The sequence below is a fragment of the Heliangelus exortis genome, chromosome 11 (assembly GCF_036169615.1).
Source record: "Heliangelus exortis chromosome 11, bHelExo1.hap1, whole genome shotgun sequence".
Taxonomy (NCBI): Eukaryota; Metazoa; Chordata; class Aves; order Apodiformes; family Trochilidae; genus Heliangelus; species Heliangelus exortis.
Window position 1 is genome coordinate 9,817,717 of NC_092432.1, and position 22,052 is coordinate 9,839,768.

Here is a 22,052-nt window from a genome sequence, read left to right on the forward strand (position 1 = left end):
AAGACAACAAATTAACCAATAATAATAATACATTAGCTGTGTTCTCCCTACAGCTACCTTATTTCCTGCTGCCTTTCCTATGGGATTACAGGTATTCATCTGGTCAAATATTGTCCTGGTATGTTTCTACAGGGAATCCCACTGGGTTCAATGGAATTTGGTCCTGTCTGTCTCTGGGCATAGCACAGTGTATTCCTGGTCCAGGAGAGTGCCAAGGTGTTATCTACAGGAGGCACGAAAGTGGAGTACAGAGGAAGGGAGAAGTGTTTTGGTCAGGGGGTTGTTGTTTTGTTTTTTTAAATAGGTGAGAAATGACTATGGCAAAAATCCTGCTCTAACTCATGAATGCAACCCAACACCTGAATAACTGAAACCAGATTTTTGCCCCAATTACTGGAAAGCAATTCTTCTCCTGTCTTTATGACCTGTATTTCTCTTAATAGGAAGCTTCAACTTCATAAAAAGAAATAAAATTCAGCCCTAACTCACAAGTAAGTTGATAGGGGGAAATGTTTTAACTTCAAAAAATACACACCCCACTCGGTGAACCTTTGAGACCTGCAAATGTTTAAAAAGGAGGGGGGGAAAAAAACCCCCAAAACACAGCAGATGCGATTTGAAAAACAACACTCTGATGCTTAAAAAATAAGAAATTTTAATCATGAGTACCTCATAGCTTATTTGCAGATAGTTGTACGCTCTGAGAAGAAAAAAAACCCACCCTGTAATAGGCCTTAGGTCAGCTGCATTGATTTAATGCATTACTTAGGCTGCCAGAGCAGAGGTAGAATCTCCTCGCACTGCATTAGGAGCGCCTCAAGCCTCCGTGACTCCTTTTGATCAAATCTCTGTGAAAGATGAGTGTCATGCCCTCTTCAAGCCAGCTGTGAGGGGACTGCCCTGCGACTGGAGGAGCAGGCTGGAGCACAGCACTCCGGGGCAGCGAGGTGAGAGCTGGCTGCAGAGGTGAGAGGCAGACACAACTTCGTACTGTAGGTCTGGAGAACACCAAGGGGGAGGATCTTATTTCACTCCCCTGTGCACAGCCTGAGCATACATCAGACCTTGAGGTGCTCAGAGTCAGACAAGAGTAAAGAGGCGTGTGATGGTTCTGCCTTAGTACTTGTACAGGCAGGAGTGTTTCCAGTACTTCTTTGTACAACTCACTGAGGGAATGGGAAACTGTTTTATAGCTCTGGAAACATAAGCACAGTAAGAATGTCTGAGGTAAGGAAAGTTCTTTGCAGTTCTATATGAATGTGTATTTTTACTGTGCAACTTTTACTTGTGGTTATGCACTGTGGAGATATAAAAAAAAATCTTGCAATGGTGTTGTTTTTGGGTAATGAACAATGGAGGTGAGAGCTGTAGGGAGCTGTACTCTCCATTTTTTAATTACAAAAAGATAATGTGAAAGTAGAAAACTAGTTTATGTTAAAAATCCTCTTTTTCTCTCTGCTGTGCACTGTAAACAACTGTATGACTTTTCTGTTCTACAGTAAGTAATGCAGAATTGCAGGCTGATTATAATAAGCAGAGCCATCACTTGTGTAATTGTTTTCCAGTTGAAGTAGTAGCATGTAAATCATAAATTCTTGACAATGTTTAATTGTACAAGTCCTCAATATACATTTATAGCAATAAGATCTGTGATTTGTGACTCGGATATGTTCTGAGTCAAGTGCTTTAAGCAGATACATTATCATTATCGTGACGTATAAATGCACTGGAGAGTAGACAACAATGTAATTTCACAATGAAGTTCTTTAGAAATTACCACTAAATTGGAGTCTAATGTATGTCCTTAATATACAATTTATTGTTGACTATTTAGCATCCAGAAAATAAGGCCAGTAATTCTTTTCTGAGGATCAGCCTGTTTGTGTTTCGGCGCCGGGGGGGTGGAGGTGGTGTGTGTGCAGGGGGGGAGAACTGAGTGTGTGTTTGTGTGTGTATATGGGGGGGGTCTGGTTTTTAAAAATATATTGCACTAATTAAGAGGTTAAATGCATCAGAATACAAGATGCTTATTTAATTTATTTTTTTCATCACATAGAAAAATAAACATGCTTTAATTGTCGGTTCATCCATAATGAGGTTTTGTTAGATGTGTTGAAGATACAGCATTTTACTTTCTGGTTTATTAATTGGCTACATACTTCTAGTCCTCTGTGTAATGAATCCTGGGTTTAAAAATGAGAAGAGGGCAGCTCGCTAACCCAGGGGAGGACTACTGATATACACAGGCTGTGGTTTATCCTTCTGTAAAATCTTGTGGATAAAAAGTGACACTGCTTTCCCTCTCTTTCTTCTATTCTTTTTGTTTTGTTTTTGTTTCGGGTTTTAGTGGGTTTTTTTGTTTTGTTTTTTTGTTTTGTGTTTGCTTTTGTTAATTTGTTAATGTTTTTCAGTTTGGGTAACCTGGGAGCCAGGCAATATTCTGATATTCTAGGGGTGTGGGAGAGAGAAAATAAAGTAAACTGGTTTGGGGTTTTTTTTGTTTGTTTGTTTGTTTTTTAATTTAAAGCAAGCTATTGTTTGAAAGGCATTTAGCAGCCAGTTTTCACCTCCGATCTGAAGTTGGAGTTTATTGTGCTCGTTTAGTTGAGACTGTTGCTCAGTAGATTTATTTCTATATAAATTTCTGTAATCCATGTAACTACTTGGCTTCTTGAACCTGGGGAGCCGATTGTTTGTCTTATCTTTTGGTGAGCTAACTCAGTGTTATGTTGCAAAACCTTGAGGCACGTTGTGTTTCTTCGTGTTCCTGCAGCCTGCAAGTGAAGTCAGCTTCATTAGTTTCATGATGGCACATCAGTGCATGGCTGGTGTTGCTGCTTCCTTCAAGCTACTCCCGGAGCATGATCTGGGCTGCCTTGGTTTGGATAAGCTTGTAAGGATTTGTCAGCCAGATGTGACAAGATTGTCAAGAGGCAAGTAAAGAAGGAGATCTGATATTAATCAGTGCATAGCTTGGAGCCAAACTTTCTCAAATGCAGTGTAGTAACATGTTCTTCTCATTTACTGCCTCTCTTTGTGGCTGTAGAACTGCCACTGTCTGAGTTTGACGGTTAAAAGGGATGCCAGCTAATAGTCTTTAATTGTAAGGATACAATTCTAGGTGGGAAAAGATCAGATGCTTCTATTTTTAACCGCCTTTTGGAAAATACAGTTCTGTTTACTGCAGTTTGCTGGAAAATATGCGAGTGGTGTGTTAGACAAGAGTGTCTGCTGCTGTACTTTGGTTTTAAAACACTGAAATTGGGGCTCAGCTCTCAGTGCTGGAGGAGTGAGAGGTGGGAGCCTCGCTCCAGGTCATGGTGCTGAGTAGGAATAGCATTATTTTTAACTACTAACAACAGTGCATGTTGGTTTTCTTTGTTCTAGTGATTAGAACAATATACACTGAAAAATAGCTTTTTAATTTCTTCTACAGAAAAGGGAAAAAAAACCCAGACTTTCAAGGAACGTATCGTGTATATTTGATTAGTTCTGTTTACTGTTATGTGTATCATACTAATTAGTTTTCTTTATAATCAGTATAATTTTAGGCTTTAGATGGAATTAAACTCTAGAGTTTTTTGTACTTTGCAGTGCAGACTGACTTATTTTAACAATAGGTGAGCATGTAAAAAGTAACTAATCTTACGTTACGGAAAATACATTTTTGTTATGCTGAATATACAGATTTTTGATTGATTGATTTAGAAAAATAATTGTACTCTTTATTCTTTGAACTACCAAACCATCTAAAACCTATTCAGAAGCCAAAAAATAATAGTAACTGCAAGCATATCCAAACCTGCAGGAAAGCTACGTCTTCACAGAAGCAGGAAAAATTATTACAAATATTGGGGTACTTCATGAGCTTGTATAGAGCTGAGATGAAATTCTGGCTACTTAGGCTGCAATGAAGTTTGGCCTTTTGGTACCGAATGTCTTGTCTTCTGCGCCTGTTCATTATATTGTTTAAAAATCTCTTCATACAACACTGAGCATGTCATTCCATTTCCAATCAAGCAAGCCAGTGATTTATTTTGTTTTCAGTAATAAAGACTTCAGTATAATATTAAGTACATCTCTGATAAGAACAGAACCGTGATCAGTATAGATCAGTTTTACATATACACGTTTTAAAAACAGTTTTTGTATGATTTGGCATTTAGTCCATGTTTTTCATGCAGATTTGAACTAAAATTTAGCTATGGATCTTTAGTTCATTATACCATCAAAGCAGTCACCAAATGCAGGGAAGAAAAACAATTATTTTGGCCCTCTGGGTCATCTCCTGCCCTTCCTGTCTTCAGTGATGCAGGAGCTCTCACAGCTCCTGTGTGCTGGTCAGCCAGCAATTTTTGTCCTAGCAGATGCTGCAGTCAAAGTTCTATAGCTAGTGCCATTGCCTTTCTTCTCTTTAGTTTTTATTCATTACTATTTTGTTGCTAATTGCTATCTAAAATACCTGGTTCTGAACTGAAATTTCAACATTCATGGTAAAAAAAAAAAAAAAAAAAAAAAAAAAAATTGAGAAAATGATGAAAAATTATGATTTCTAACAGGCTTCATTCATTTTAGAATATTTTAGAATAAATTAAAAAATGGCATTCTCATTTCACACTATAAAACTGTGGTTTCTTAAAAAAAATAGCAGAAAAAGCACACATTTTTAGCTTCAAATTTCAAATATAGCTGAATATGAGTGAGAAATATATTTTCAAGTTATTGCTATCTGAAAGCCAGTTAAAAATTTCCTCACCTTTGTTCAATGAAAAGAAACCCTAATTTTTAAATTGTGAAATTACCAATGGAACTACACTGTTGTGTAATGTGTTGCATAACTGTAGCACCATAGATAGGATCATACAGATGTACACCAATACTGTTTGGGTTTAAATTTTATGAAAGTGCATTAAACGAAATTGTGTAACGCTAAATATTTTGGAGAGTTGTTTTTCTTTAATCTGTGTCTTTGCCCTGTAACAGGAAAAAAAGGTAAAAATTCAAGCATGCATTTTTTATGACTTTGAGACTTAAGCAGCGGTGTGAGGAGCTGAAAAAGTTAGGATTGTCTTTGAAACACTAACTCAGCCACACTGTGCACATGTAGCATTTTATACACTAGGTAAAGATTTACGACATATTTAAAAGAGCTTGCAGGTGATTTATACTCATTATCTTCATTTCTCTAATACTTGTGCATTTGTGATTTTATCACTTATTTCTTGCTAGTGTAGAACTTGGAGTTAAATATTTAAACCAGTTCATAGGTCTGTAGTTTCAGCATTTAATGTGATATGCATAGCGTGTCAATACAGATAAATAGTATTATGTGTGCAATCATTTGATATATTAATTAGCATCTAGTGCTTTATAGTAAGAAATTTCACACCATTTCTGTCTTGTGACTTATCTTTACCCCTAGAGTCTGAGCAGTTTTTCTCAGTATGCAGCAATCTGCTCCTCATTTTTGAAATGCACTAAGAATGATTTTTCCTGTGAATTTCTTAAAAAGGGAAGTTACTTCAACATCTTGTGACTGACACTGCCCAGTGTACTGCATAATGTTTCTGTCCTATGCAGGCTAGGACAGGTGTGCTATAGCTGTAGCATTGTAGTCTGTTTAAGAATCAAAAGTAAATACCAACTATAAGATAATGATACTGCTACATGTTCCATTCCTCAGTTTATATTTCTGTGTTTTCTTTTCCAAAACAAACAGTTATAGAGGATCTAAATACATTTCTGAATTTGACCAAGCTGTCTGTCAGCACACACCTGTTGTTAACAACTGAGATTAATTGCAGCATAAGCCAATGTATCTACAAAGCTCGTTGCAAAACAGCAAAATTAAGTTTTACTGTCCGGTGCTTTTTGTTTAAAGAGTGGCAGTCAGTGTGTGTGCTCACAGGAACACACACACACACACGCACATTCTTTTCTCTTTATAATTATTTTGACAGTGCCATTAACAAGAGTTGCCCTAAGGGGCCCTTTAGGGTAAGTGACATGCATGAGGAGTGATTTTCATCCCACAAGTTATGCTGTGATTAAAGTCTGGCCCTGTAGCGTGTTGCCTTTCTCAGGAGCAGCTGCCTTCTGCTTCCTCGCTCAGCTGCGATGCCCGGGACTGCCCCGAGCTCCTCTCCCTCAGCTGCAGGCACTGCCACTGGACCCCAACTGGCTCCGAGATCCCCGGTCTGGGTTCACTTTAACCTCTGACCTCAGCTCCTTGCTCTCAGGGCTTTTCGCAGTGACAAAAACTTTTTAACAAAACGGCAACATGTGGACTCCTGGCCCACACCTGGGTAGCCAGCAAAAACTGTGTTTCAGATGCAGAGGCATGGTTGGGTGCACGGGGTGGTGCCATCCTGGGAAGCTGTTACCTCATTTCAATGCCATCTTACTGAGCTTTATCACTTTGCCTCCCTCGCTTTTTTGGCTGTTTTGGCAATGTTTTAGCCAGTTGTTGCAGAGACAATTAAACGTTTTCAGCTTATGGTTCCTAACTTTTACTCTCAAGAGATTTGGTCAAATTCTAGGCCAAAATTTTCTTTGTTCAGCCGCGCTGAGGGAGAGAGTAATGGGGTAGTGCAGTTTCTTCAGGATCTGTGTTGTAAATAGTCTGTTTATGTGTGTTCTCAGGCTGTGGCTGTTTAAAAGGAGGTCAGGTTTTGGTATCTGACCCCAAATAAACAATATGAAATACATAAGGATTCAGATAGTTAATGGGATGTATTCTGTGGTCTTATCTAGAAAATGTAGTCAATTTGTGGCCTTTGTGTTCTTTCAGGAGTAAAAATCATAACATAATTTCCCTACAGAGAAAGGATAAGAGGGAGGTGAGAGGTAGCAGCAGCAGCCAAACTTTTCAACGCGATAGGTGTGAAGTTTAACTCCTAAATGCATGTTTAGCCTCTGAAACAAAAGCTTTATGTTCGGGTTCTTGGACCTCCTGAGCTTGGTAGGAATATACATGTTTGGTCCATGGAAAACCAACCCAGTTGCCGAGGAGCACTTGTGGGTTTAGGAACTGAGTTGGCCGTGTAACTCCATGTTTAGTAGCACTGTTAAAGACAAGTTGGGGCCCATCTCCATCTTTCCCATCTCTCTTCTGGTTGTTTTCTTAAGTAGGAGACAAGAATTTTGCTAAATTATTTTAGTAATAAGTCTAATGAATCATCTAGGGCTAGCATTTAAACATATCTGTTAATGGAGAAGGTTGGAGCTAGCGATGAGTGGTGATTACTCTGTCACATCCGTGTGCAAGTTTTCTCTGCTTAATTAAAAGCTCAAAATACAGAAGATATCAGACTGTTTTCTGAATACAACAGACTGTAAGATTTGTTTGCTTTTCTTTAAAGATGTTTGTTGTTACTTGTAATGTTTACGAAATAACTACCAGCAGCAGCTGTTACATTGTAAGAAACAACTTTGCGAGATAAGACCGTGGAAATAGGTGTGCAGCATCCAGTCCTGTGTAATTAGAAATCTTATAAGGACCTTTCCCTTGTTCCAGTGATTTAATCTAATTATTTATTTCAGTCTTAAGTATTTTTAAATGTTAGTATAGGAACAGCAGAACTTGCAAAAACTAAATATACTTGAGTAGGCATAAATATAAGTGACTGGAAATCCCTTGTTTGGGTTGTTGAAGGCAGGCGGTGTTTGTGTAAATTGCAGCTTTGACCTCGGCCATAACTGAGAACCTTAAACACAGGACAGAAGAAAACACCACGATACCAAGCTGAACGTGTGCAAGTTGTAGTAGCATGGGTCAAGCCTGCTTTGTGCAGAGCAGCTCTCACGTTGGCTTTGCCACCAGATCTCTGCACACCTCAGTGTGTTTCAGGGCACTATTGCTTTGTGAGTGTCCTGTTCCCCATGCGTCCTCCCAGCTCTATGTACAGGCAGCGAAGGGTTTCCATGTTCTGCCCATCCTCCAGCCATCCTGTGTCCTCTTTGAAGTGAGCACTTCAGGAATAAGAAAATGGCCCAGAACCTTTCCTTGAAGCTGCTGCAGAGGCCCTCTGAATGTTCTCTACAGGCCTGACTGAACTTGGAATATGTTGAAACTTTCAACAAACAAAAGAAATATAAGATGCTTAATCTAAACTCTTAAGAGACATAATATCAACATGCAGTTTAGGTATAATTGTTGGGCTGTCTTCAACACTTACACCATCTGGAGCAGCCCAACACCTTTTGCTCTTGAACTTGGAGTATACTGGAATTTATTTTAGTTCCAATTAATTGCAGAGAGCTAAACAGGGTGTCAAAACCTGAAGTTTGTATTTAGGAAGAACACTCAGGAGGGCTACATAGGTACTATTGAGTGGACAGGGTGGATACAAAATACATGTAAGATAGCTGAAAAAAACACAAATATTAGTGTGACACAGAGAGTCATAGCAGGAATGTGATACAGTCAAGGTAAGGTGGGCAAAATGTAAATACAACATTTATTGTAAATGTAAAGAGAAAATGTAAATGTAAATACTTGTTTAAAATCATGGCAAAATTGATAGATGGTATTATCAGTGGGATATATCCGTACAGGAAGCAGAAAAAGTTGCCTCGAAAAATGGACAAAGCAAAGCTTTGCTCATTGTATGATGTGGGAAAGTATGGCATTGACAGAGATGCTTAGAGATAAGGGGTTTTTAATTTGTCTCTCCTCTCAGTGGTTGTTCAAAGGATTCAAGTGCTCAAGTAATCAAATGTAAGTGGGTGATGAAAAAGAAAGGCTTATTTAAACTTCACAATGGCAAAAAACCTGGTGGATAATGGTAAAAACAGGAAAGAAAACACTGGACAGGAGCAACTTGGTTCTCATATATGGTTACTGATATCTTTACTGAGAGATTTAGATCTTGCCTTTGATTTAGCTGTGAACTGCAGTTTTAATTTTAAAAATGTACTTTTAAATTAAGGGATGTATCCATCCCTTTACTTCTCTTGCAAATCTTTTACCAGATCCAAGCAAGAGATTATTTCCTAATAACCAGACCTATATACCATGTTTTATTTTGTTTCCACAAGCCATCCAGAGAGCTTAATTTCTGTGAATTATTTTAACGTGAGAAAATTGTTACATATACTTTAGGAAATAAAAAGACTTTCAAGTTTCAGCTGACTTACAGACAAAAAAAAAATTTCCTAATGTTTTACAAATCTATCTTCCCCTGTGTTATAAGTCCTGCCTCTTCTTCCTCAAGCGTTCTTACCTGTGGAGCCACTGCAAGTCTATTCTGCAGAAATGGGACACATCCCAGTTCTTTCCTATAGGATATGTGCTCACTGGTGCACATATCTTGGAGAGTTACATATATTCAGTGGGATTACTTTTACTGGGAAATGAAGATGAGATGGCCACAGGAGATATGGCTTGTTGCTAGATGCCCTCGGTAAAGAACATGAAAAGCAGTAGCTCTTACCTCATCTAATGAAAGTTTCTCACACACATTTCTTTCATGTAAATCCTATTTCTTCTTCAAACTTGCATTTTAAACTGATAGAAATTTCTAATCCCTGTTTGCACAATAGGTTGCTGCAACACAGCATCAGTTACACCATTTTGTCAGTAATCTGCAGAATAGTGAAGTTCTTGTGCTCTTCATGCAATGGCAGCAGCTTTAAAAAAAGAAAGGAAAAAAAAGAAAAAAGACCCAAAGACAACAACTACAACAAAACCCACCAGTTTTTAAAGTGAGAGGTAGCTTTGTGCAAAGAAGGCAAGAGTTTTTCTTAGATGGTAGAAACAAGTAAGAGTGCTGACCTGTGCATTGCTGATGCTAAATATTATTTGGGTATTTGGGACTTGCTCTCCCATTTTACTGGTGTTGCACTTGCAGTTCTCACTGACAGCAGAGAGCCAGACCAGCTTTCTAGCACGAGCAGACATCTCTAACTTGGTTGTGACAGGCTCTTCAATATTTACTTAGTTTTTAATTTATTTCCCAAGCCAAAGTGCTATCAAACCAGAATCCATATAACCCTGAATGAGATTTGATGCGGTTATGCTGCCCTTTTTTCTCTTGCTGTACTTTTTAAAACTGGCTGCTAGTATGGTGCAAGTGAGCACGGGTCCAAAAGGGCTTCAGGAGGCAATAAATTTTCTTAAACTTGCTTTGTGAAATGAAGCCTGATTCTATATCCAGAATCAGAATGACTTTGTCCCATTAGCGTGTCTTTAGCTGTGAAGGCTGCAAGTGGGTTGCAAAGGAACATTCAGAAACTTGTGAAGCATAATCAAAGCCACATCAATATCTAACAAAAAAGATGTCAGTGATCATGACTTTCAGGCAACAGATGTTAAGATTTCTTTTTCAGTGATAAGTAGCTAGATGTTTTTCAGTGGTCAGTTTAATAGTTAATCTGTCTCTCTTGTAACGAGGAATCATTTGTATTAAAAATTCCATGTTCAGATTCCCACAGTCATGGTGGTAAAACCACAGGGAACTTTGATCAGAATTTTCAACTCTATCTTTAAAAAAAAAAAAATTAAAAAAAAAAAAAAAGTGTTGCTGATAATGGATTTGGAAAGATCCATTTGTGAGGGAGAGACTGACTGGAAAGCAATAACAAGATCCTTGATGATAGTGTAAGATTTATTTTTTTAAACATCTGCCATATGTTTCTGGAAAATGAAACTAAATAATGGACCTGAATGAAAGGATTGCACTTAAAAAAATTTCCCCTGTAATTTCCATCTACATTTCCAATCCCTTAATTACAATTTTGAAGCTTTATGTGTATGCAATATAGAAAGTTATTCCTTTGTTCTGCAGAATGAAATTGTGTGTACATTCCACTTGTTGGGAACGTAAGACTTGATATAATTACAGTACCTTAAAAAAGGCATATTAAGGATAGTAGGATTAACAGGCAAAAGACAAGCATATTAATCTCATGAAGTTTTGTGAATTTTCTTTTCATTTAACTCTGATTATCTCCCAAATTAACTTTTATATCTAAGTGCATCTCTTACAAGTGCTTTTTTGAGTTGAACAATGAATGATGATTTAAAATTGTGACTCACTGATTATTTTAAAAGTTAATGTTGCCTTGTTATATATGCTCTGTGATTATATGAAGGCAAATGTTGCTGGAAAAGTACAAGTGAGAGGAAATGCTACCAATCTGAAATTCACACTTATTTCTTCTCAGGACTTATTACAAGACAGCGTCAGATCCGTGATTTGAGAGTGTACCTTTGATATGTTAAAAGTGTGCAAGCTAACTACATCTAAGTCTGGTATCCAGAAGCAGTAATGTATTGACCTGAGAGGAGATCAATTCCGTATTTAGAACAGAAGGGGAACTCTAATCCCCTTCTAATAACCATATATATAAAACAAAATGCCTTCCTTTTAGTTTTCTGGGTTTTGAATGTATAGTCTTCTACACATACGTGGAAGGACAAAATAAATGTAGGTACAATATAGAAGAAAGATCTTACATAAAACTACGAAACACAACATTTTGTGTAGCATCTTTCTTGTCTAAGCACACAAATTAAGAAGAAAAAATAGTTTTAAAGGTCAGTGGTTTGTGGAACATGTCCAAAGGGAAAGGAATTTTTAAAATTTTGAAATCTCAATTAAGTTATCATCATGACAGCTTTTTTCATTGTGCATATTTCTGTTACATCTTGCAGAAAAAGGAAGTACTCTTTTGTAATTTTGTCTGGAGGACTGCAGAAGATGTGTGCATGCATTGTAGCTTACCAAAACTAGCATCTGTGGAAGGGATTCAGACTGTGCAAGTCAGAGAATATTATGTATGTACAGAGGTAGAATACTTGAACTGTATTGTTTGGTGTCTTGTGATAGAAATGAATCATCGGCCAACTACACCATTTTCCTCAACCTTTCTGTAAGAAATTTATGGCTTGTTATTGTTATATGAAAGTATTTTAGCATCTAAGTGAAAATATAACCTCCATTAAAGTGAAGCAATTCACACTGTGTAGGATATTGATGTGTATTTTATGACTTTATGGGGAGCACAGAGCTTTTCTCAAGAATTCAGTGTTTTGCAATGGCTCCTTTAAAAGATTAAAGGCAAAGAGAGTCAGAGATTTCAATAGCCTTGTTGCCAGTTGTTCCAGTCCTACAAATAAAGGTGAATCTAGCATCAAGTCACTGAAGTTTGGAGATGTACATGCAAATTAACTCCTTGATAAGACAGCTATGGAGAGTTTAAAATCCCAGTCTAAATCCAGTCATGTAACACACTGGGCATCCCAGTCTCCTGCAAATACTTGTATGCAGTAGGCAGTTGTGTGAAGTGTCCTCTTCTGCCCCCAGTCAAATTTTTCAAAGTTAAAGAAATTCCCATTGCAAACCCCATTGAAATTGCATTTCTCTCTTGTCCTTTTCATTTTAAACATTTCCCACAATCATCTCTCTTGGCCTGATTGTCCAAGAAATGGCTTCTTTGATTGTTTTCCAAAAGTGCCAATATGAGGATGCCTGCATTGAAGACATTACTTTTTTTCTACAAGTCTTGTCTTGCTTGTCTATGGGTATAATTAAGTAGTGGAAGTCCCCATTTTGCATAAGACCCTAGAGTAGCAGCCAGTTGTAAGCACAACTTAGCCTTATTTCATATTTGTCTCTCTGTACTTTAAAATATAAAATATTTTGTTTTAAAAACAGAAAAATGCCTGCATGTTACAATTGCATAATCTTTGTGATTTTTTTTAATTATTATTTTTTGTTCTAGTGCAGATTTTCTGCACATTAATTCTTTTACTGTTGCTTCCTTAATAAATATTGAATTTCTGCAGTAACTGTTCTCAGTATCAGGTCTAAGCGATACAGAATGCTGCAAATGCTTTGTTCCACAGCAGTCCCTATGGAGCTTTAACTAGGACCTCAAAGTTGTCTGTCTGCCTTCTGCAGCAGATGGGCACATACAGAAGAAAGCATATATTCCAGTAAGCAAGTTTGTATTACTGTCTTGTTTAGGAATATCTGAATACTAATTTGATTTGCATTATAGATGACCTTGGTGAGAGTAAAGTGATTTACAAATTGAACTGTGCAACTGTTTGCTGTTGGTGTGCTCTATTTTTCTTATTATTTTTCAAGCATTTCCCCTACAAAATGTGACCTGTATAGTCTTTGAGGAGTTGGAGTACTATTTGGTGAGCTTTGTTACTGAGAGGAGTTAGTGAACTCCTGTTTCTTTGAAAGGATTCATATGTTCTGTGTAGATACTGCTGGGTGGCATCTATGAGATTTAACACATTGCTCATTATAACTTCCTAAATTGCAGTATGGAGCACAGCAAAACTTCAAGAGTGTGACACTTTCCTTCATGTCTTTGCTTTCAAACTTCTTAAAAAAGGTGACCTTACATGTGAAGATCATAGCTTAGGTGAATGCATAAGAACACTTTATTATCCTTATGAAGGTGTTTCAGTCTAAATAAGTCCACAGAGGTGTTGCTATGAAAGTCATCAAATATTTTGCTACCATAATATTCTAGTTCTAGTTGGTGACTGATTCTTTTTAAAGCAGAGGTTGTCTTGCATCACTGAAGTTTTCCCTTCACAACTTATTATTGCACCTTGATGGGTGTGTGCTGGTATGCTAACTCCTTCATACAGATTGTATGGCTCTGTTGTAGATGTATAATCCGCGCCCTCTCGATGGTGCTTATCTCTTACCTGTCCTCCTGTCTGTTGATTTCCAGGCCATCCGATGCACTCTGGTGAACTGTAGTTGTCAGTGTTTCAAACCTGGAAAAATAAACCAGCGACAATGTGACCAATGCCGCCATGGATGGGTAGCACATGGTAATATTTGTTCTTTCAATCTCTATAAAACCTTTCAGGATCTTCCTCCCTGTAGCGTGCTTTTTGTGTCATCCCTCACCTACCCCAACACTAGATGCATCCCATTGTATCCATCTCTTCTGACTCAAGTTTGTTTACATTTTGTGATTTTTATTTGCAGCCCTGAGCAAACTAAGGATTCCCAACCTCTACCCATCAAGCCAGGTAGAAATAGTTCAATCCAATGTTGTCTTTGATATCAGTAGCCTCATGCTCTATGGCACCCAAGCCATTCCTGTGCGCCTTAAAATTCTGCTAGATCGGCTTTTCAGTGTTCTAAAGCAGGAAGAGGTGATACAGATTCTCCATGCTCTGGATTGGACGCTACAGGATTATATACGTGGATACGTACTACAGGTATTTGAGAGGCTTTATCTATATGTATATATATGACAGTTAAGAAGTATTTCTTAATGCTTTTTATCTTTATCCTGTCAGTGGTTCCCAAGGTATTAACAGTGTGGTCTGCCTGAAAGGCAGCGTAGACTTGTACTAGCTTAGCACCAGAAAAGAAAGGTACTTCTTTTTTTTGTCCTTGCTCTCTCTTCAGTTGAACTTAAATGAAATTTTCCTACTTTGCTCAATTTCTATCGACAAAGGTAAGCCAAGATAAAAAGACTCAAAATATGATATAATATTATTTAAACAGTGAGTTTACTTTTATATAGCAGAATAAAACACTGACAAATAAACTTGCCATCATTTTAAACACCAGGGACGATACTCATCTCTGGTGCAGTGCTACTGACCATACTGGGGCTGCATCAAGAACTAATTTGGCCCTGTGTGCTTGCAGTGATGTTAGCCCTGGCTACTTTGGAAGTTACCTTTTATGTAAAGTAACATTATGATCTTACATTATGACACAAATCAATATTTAATGGTCTTGATAATCTTGCTTTTTAGTGTTAGGAATAAAAATATGGAATCAATTACCTTGAACCTCTACCACATGAAAAATTTATAATGTTACGTTCTTCATCATCTTAGAAACTCTTACATGCACTGTGAAAAATCTCAGTAGGCCATCAAATACATGTTCTGTGATAAAATATTTATTGTAGTTATTGGGAAAAGTTAGGCATAGCTACAGTTTGAAAGAACTCCAACACTAACGTAATTACAGCAGTGCTCTGTGAACGCTGGCAATCGATCAATACAGGTTCATTTGTTCTCTGATCTTAGTTGCTTGGAAGATTATTAAACTTGCAATGAAAGAATACTTGACTTAAATGAGAAGCTAAATCTTGTTCTGATTGCTCCATCTCTGCTGTCTGTTCTTACATGATACTAACTGTTGTTCAAATGATGTGTCTTAATTTCTGTTGAAAAAGAATAGTTTATAGGAAAGTGTTTCACTCAGGTCACAAAGAAATATTATCACCAATGGGGTAAAATTTAGTATTACAGAAGTTAGTATTACAGAATAGGCATGAATCTCTCACTAAAGAGAATTATTTTATCATTTCACTATAGAAGGGTTTTAGTCCCTGAAAAAAAGAAGAGATTCAGAAGGAGTGTTGGTTTTCTTTACTTTAAGCAATGGCTGACTCACTTAAATATTTGTTGCTTTAGGATGCTTCAGGAAAGGTGCTGGATCACTGGAGCATAATGACCACTGAGGAAGAACTGGCTACTTTGCAGCAGTTTCTTCGCTTTGGAGAAACTAAATCCATTGTAGAGTTAATGGCAATTCAAGAGAAAGAAGGGCAGTCAATTATAATACCACCACCAGCTGCCAATTTGGATATTAGGGCATTCATTGAGAGCTGCAATCAACACAGTCCTAATTTTTCTACTTCCTTGGACAAAATGAGTCCCACCAACATTCATCCCTTTGAGAATATTGTAAATAACATGGCTTTCATGCTGCCATTTCAGTTTTTCAGTCCAGTGCCTCCACCTTTGATAGGTTCACCACCAGAAAGACATTTGATTGAGCAAGACCATAGCAGTGAAACTAAACAAGATATTCACATCCCATTTTCTGAAAGCAGCTTCTTAACTTCTAGTTCTGCACCATTTCAAGTTGAAAATGAGAGGATGATGAATGGTCCAGATGTCACCACTAAAACAGAAGATGATGCCCTTTTAAGTGATTCCAGTTCACATAATGCAGCAGCAAAGCTTGAAATGACAGCATTTTCTCCAGAAAACAAAATGAAATCTGTTGAAAAAAATGGTGCTGGGCCAAGGAAAGGGCGTGTTTTCTGCACCGCGTGTGAAAAGACTTTTTATGACAAAGGTACTTTGAAAATACATTACAATGCTGTTCATCTGAAGATAAAGCACAAATGCACCATCGAGGGCTGCAATATGGTGTTCAGCTCTTTGCGCAGTCGAAATCGTCACAGTGCAAACCCTAACCCCAGACTCCATATGCCCATGAACAGAAATAACAGGGACAAAGACCTCAGAAACGGTTTGACCATTGCCGGACCTGGAGATGGTAAAAGGACAGAATTTACAATTCTGGCTCCGGACAGCAGAACTATCACCAGCTATGCCAGCGCTTGTACAGATTCAAAGGGTCAGGCTGGATTTCCCAGTATTGGACAGAACGGTGTCCTCTTTCCAAACCTGAAGACAGTGCAGCCTGTCCTTCCTTTTTACCGCAGTCCGGTCACACCAGCTGAGCTTGCTAACACTCCAGGTACTCTGCCTTCTCTGCCTCTCGTTTCGTCCTCAATACCAGAGCAGCTTGTTTCAAATGAATTGCCATTTGACATGCTACCCAAGAAGAAATCTCGTAAATCAAGTATGCCTATTAAGATAGAGAAAGAAGTGGTTGAGACACCTAATGAAAGTAGTGATGTTGCCAGTTCTGAAGAAGATACACGTCTGCAAGCGGTAAGCGATGGAGAGCTTGAGACCTGTGAGCTTAAGATAGAGAAGCGGGTGAGCGACAGGGTGGAAAAGCACCCCCATGCAGGTAATTCGTGGAAATCTCTCTCTGGGGTAGAGGGCACAAAGTATTTTGAATCTGTCTTTGCGCCAAGTAACAAATACATCAAGGATATCTCTGAGAATGAATTCCATCACTGTGAGAAAGAGGTTGAATCGGAAGAAAACCAACCATTAAAAATAGTTTCCCATGAGATTATGTGTGAAGATCCAAAACACCACCACAATGATGTTATAAAACCAATGACTGAACCCCCCATGTATATTAAAGAGCAGTCAAAGCGCAGGATTCCTAAAAATGACTGCCCTGAATTGCAACACCACTTGCTGACCGGGGGCTTTTTCAGCACTTTGTCAAACAGGGGTGCTGCCATTCCTTGTTTTGAAGACTCTAAAGATATGGATCATGTCAGTCAACATGCACTAGGGATTCAGAAGGAAGAAAGCCGCTTTCATTGTGACATCTGTATGAAGACTTTTAAAAACCCTTACAGTGTAAAAATGCATTTTAAAAATGTACATCTCAAAGAAATGCATATTTGCACAGTTGAGGGCTGTAATGCTGCTTTCCCTTCTCGTAGAAGTCGAGACAGGTAAGAAAATTCTAAACAAAATTGTATTTATTTTACCATCACAATGGAGCATAATTTGAAATTAAAATGAGTGTTTGAGCAATGGAACCTGCAAAGATTTTCTGTGTATCCTCATATAAAGGGTACAATAACTTATCAGAACTTTCATGAAATGAAAATCCACTGGAAGAAACATTTCCTTTTCACTAGACTACAAGGTATTAAACAAAGCCATGAAAATTTCATAACTGATAAAGACTTCAATTTTTGAAAGAATACTTTAGAACATAAAGGTATGAATATAAGAGTATTCATCACTTTTCCAGTAGATGCATGTGTGGACTTATATGTTTAATATGTATTTTCATGTGTATTTTAATGTATACAGTGTGTTCTTTAATGAAAAAGCAATCAGATTACTTCAGGAAATCTTCACTTGCCCCTGTCCTTACCTTACTCAAGGGTTTTGAACAGACTGGTGGAAAAAGCCCATTAAAAAAAGCAAGTTTACTCTGTATCAGGACAAAATTAACATTATGCAGTGCTAGTTGAACTAACACTATCTGGTGTGTATCCACATTGGTAGTGCATTTAAATGAGATGACATACTAATTCCTAAATTTATAAGCTTGTTCAGTTTATTGTTAGCTGCAGTATTGTGTTGCTGTAAATTATTTTATGTCATTGTGTTATGCACATAGGCTGAGAAACAAGAGCTGAGGCTTTGTTGTTGACCATCAGTTATGTCTCTGAACTGATAAGTAGTAGCTAACAAACCCGTAAGAGTGTGACTAAGAGTTAGAAGTTTCCTAATTCTCCCCTAACAGTGTTACAGCAGCTTTTGGCTGCAGGAAGCATTCCTGGATAGTAGTTCAGAGTGACACAAGGTTTAGATTGTCTGTAATCTGCTAGGAGTGCTGGAGCCAGCTGATGAAGTCCAGAGAGAGGATGAGCCAGTCTCTCAGGACTGGCTGCTGCATCTGAGATACACACACACTCATCTGCTGCTGGCAGGGCTTCATTCCCTGATCTACTGCCTGCATCTTCCCAGATGTGAATTCCTCTCCACTGTAATTGTGATATGGGCCACAGGAAAGAAGGCCAGGAGTAAGATTTGCATTCACATGCTACAAATTCCTTCCCACACCAGTATATTTAGTTAACTTTTAACATAGAGGCATTTAGAAAACAGTTTATTTAAAAATATATATATATAAATATATATATGAAAAAATCCCAACTCACAAGAAAGTTCACAACCTTTGTGCAAAGCAGTAGTTACTTAGAACAACTTTGCAGAAGATTCTAGACTTTAATGTCGAATGCTGTGACTTCAAGTGCAAAAATATTTCTGTGCCGTTTTGAACACTTCATAGTTTGGATTCAACCATGGTGGGAATGGGGAAAATGAATGTTTTTCCTGTCTTGCAATAAACTGAATCTTGTAGCCAAAGCCTGGAAATTCCCAGTGAGTTGATTGATAGTATTTAGTGAGGAACAGTGATTTTGCATGCTTTGGTAGTTTTAAAATGAATCCAGAGATGTCTGTTAAAAAACTGCTAGTTGCATGAAATGCAACATTTTTTTCTTCAAGGAAAACCTCTGTACTGATGTGTACAGCTGTAATCTGGAAAATGATTGCAGTAATTGAGATCATCTGTATATTTTGCAGACTCCGGTGTCACTCCTTTCCTTCTTTGTCTATTGGGAAAGAGTCATTTCTTTTGCTCCTCAGACTTTTCTGTGATCTCAGTTCAGTAGACAGATTTTTAGACTCTCCCCCAATTCTTTTAGGCAAGGTCAAGATCTAGTGAAGCAGACAACTATCCACAATGCAGGAGGGAATCTGAAACAAATCTGATTTTTGTAGAGTTATTTCTGACACATGCCAGTGCAAGCAAGTTCAGATGCCCAGTCACATGTATAAATCATCTGTGTGCACTCCCAGTGTTGCAGTTGATCAAATGAGAAGTATAAAGTTCATACATGCTACTAAATATTGATTTTTTTTTTCTTTGTTAATGATCATTATGAAACAGCTGTTAAGTGAGGCAACACTTTCTTGCTAAGCTTGTCTTTGTTCTTCTAGACATAGTTCAAACCTAAATCTTCATCATAAGCTTCTGACTAAAGATACACTGGAATTCAGCAACCATTTCAATGCAACATACCTCTTGAAAGACATGGCTAAGGAGTTTTGTCAAGATGTCTCTTTAAAACAACATGTTGGACATACTTCTGTAATCTTCAAAGGAATGAACAGAACAGGCAGTTTGGTTTTTCCAATGAGCAAAATTGGAGAACCCTGTTCTGAGAGCTATGGATACGATCCATTGAATGATGGAGCTGTTCTGGATCTAAGCACCACTTCCAGCATTAAATCTGAGAGCAGTGCTCATTCTTCCTGGGATTCTGACGGAGGAAGTGAAATATGTGCCATGCCCTTGGATGATAGTGATGAAAGCTGTGAAGGAGCCAGCCTAATGTCCAATGATGAACTCTACCAAGACTGTACTTTAATTGAGAAAGCTAATCAAAACTTCACAAATTTACCTTCCAGTTTGCCAATAACTTGTCATATATGTCAAAAAACCTACAGTAATAAAGGAACTTTCAGGGCTCATTACAAAACTGTGCATCTCCGCCAGCTCCACAAATGTAAAGTTCCAGGTTGCAACACGATGTTTTCATCTGTTCGCAGTCGGAACAGGCACAGTCAGAACCCAAACCTGCACAAAAGTCTGGCTGGGTCACCAACCAGCCTACAGTAAGATCACGCTGATCTTAACTTATTTCTGCTAAGAATTATTCATTTCAATTGAGGAATGTGTTAATGTTAGGTTTATTTAAACTCGTTTGACTTACAGCTGACTCAACAGTCAAATTCTTTTCTCCTGCACGTGCTCTCCAGTGGTTTCATTTAGCAAAGCTTGGTGCTGTAGTTTTTGTGCAATTGTTTGTTATGACCTTAAATAGCTGAAGCTTCTGTAAGGAAAAGAAAGCATCTGTGAAACTGGGGAAATTAAAGTATTTCTGATACCTGTGAAGTATTACTTGACAACAATAGGAGCTTCAAATGAGAACCATCATCCCTTGTGTTTACATGTTAAATGAGTTATTGTCTCATGTAAGTAATGAGTGATTATTGAGGTGAGTTTCCTCTGGTTGGGTTGAGGGTTTTGGGGCTAACGATTTTGTCTTGAGACTAGAGATTGAAGCTGACTTGCAGTATTAGTTGAATGTGATATTTGCAGTTTACAATATCCTAAAATCCTAAAGATAAAATACAAATTTGGGAGGACTTTCCGTACAGCGCAAATGTTTTGAAAATCCTGCAGTCCTTACTCTTCAGGTTGGCATTTCAGCTGAATAAAGATTGTAGTATTTTGACTTTCTTGAATTTAATACCACTTACTTTGCAAAAGGAGGGCTACCTAACATGGAAGGGTTGCCTGAGTAAATTTGAGACATTCTGATAAATTGTATTGATTAAAAGAAAGAATAGGTTAAGCTAGCATTTCTGAACCACAGCAAAGGCATCCATAGAATAGGAGGGAAGTAAACCCTTTAATTTAAAATGCACTTTTTGAGCTCCACTTCAGGAAGAGACAAGTTTTTGTTAAAAATAAGAGGGGAGGGGGAAGGAGAAAATAACTCCAACCGAATATCCAAACAGCTTAACAGTCTGAAGGTGCAATTCTAAGCCTTTGAGAGATAAAGTGGATTCAGTAGATATCTTTTGTGATTCAGCCGTTATTGTCTCTCTTATTGGTGTGGGGGGAAAAAAACATGTTGGTCTTTTTAAAAATAGAAGAATGCTTTTTCTCATTCACACCTTTTTTTTTTTTTTTTTTTAATAGGAACATTGCTCAATACCTGTTAAATTGTGTAGTATCTCTGTACTTGTCCCTGTAATTAACAGTATTCTGCATTATGTTCTATGCACTTAAGAAGACTGGTCTTGCATTGTATTTAAAAAACACTTTAATATTTAATTTGTAGTCACATCACACAAATGCTGCATGTGTACTTGTGGTGCATCTTCTTTGACTGAATCATTTCCAAGAAGAAATAAGAAAAAAGTCTTACACTACCTTTTTCTTTTTTTTCTATTTTTTTTTTCTTTTTTTTTTTAATTTTTATTTTATTTTGATTCACCAGTTGAAATCTGTTGATCAGTTCTGGTATGCAAGCATGATCCTGACAGTACAATCTGTACATATTATGCCAAAGCGCTTACGATTTTTGTGGTTTCTAGAACTAGCCTAGGTTTCCAGTATAACTGGATCTTAGTCTTTATTCATTTTTGTGACTGAATAAAAATCGACTGAATTTCTGGATTTCTTATGTATGTAGAAAGAATAGTACAATGCTATTGCCATATGTCTTGATGTTTAACTTATTCTAAAATATACTATGGTATTGTAACCATTTCATATTGTATAAAGGAAACAAAAGCGGACTGAATATTTCACTAATTCTTTTGAAAACTGGTTTGTGTGTGAGTATGGGTTATGCAAGGAAAAAACAAGACACAGTTGTAAATGTTTGTGTTCACTAGAAATGCTTTCCCTGAATTGTATAAAGTAATCTTCTATTTTTTTAATTTACAGTAGGTTTACGTGATATTTAAAATAACCCATTTGTGCTTGAAGCCATCAGGAAAAATCAGTAGCCTGGGGAAAGTTGTGCCATTGCTTTGAGTTTCTGTGGTTTTGGGGAGGTTGGTGTTC

At 37.5% G+C, this 22,052-nt stretch overlaps 1 protein-coding gene across 1 annotated transcript; it reads left to right on the forward strand.

Moving 5' to 3' along the window:
* Positions 1–1,076: 1,076 nt before the first annotated feature.
* Positions 1,077–20,974, forward strand: BNC1 (basonuclin zinc finger protein 1). The gene is made up of 5 exons (XM_071754394.1): positions 1,077–1,227; positions 13,702–13,804; positions 13,965–14,200; positions 15,419–17,340; positions 19,409–20,974. The coding sequence occupies exons 1-5, from the start codon at positions 1,219–1,221 to the stop codon at positions 20,088–20,090; spliced, it is 2,952 nt and encodes a 983-aa protein (XP_071610495.1). The 5' UTR covers positions 1,077–1,218; the 3' UTR covers positions 20,091–20,974.
* Positions 20,975–22,052: the final 1,078 nt, after the last annotated feature.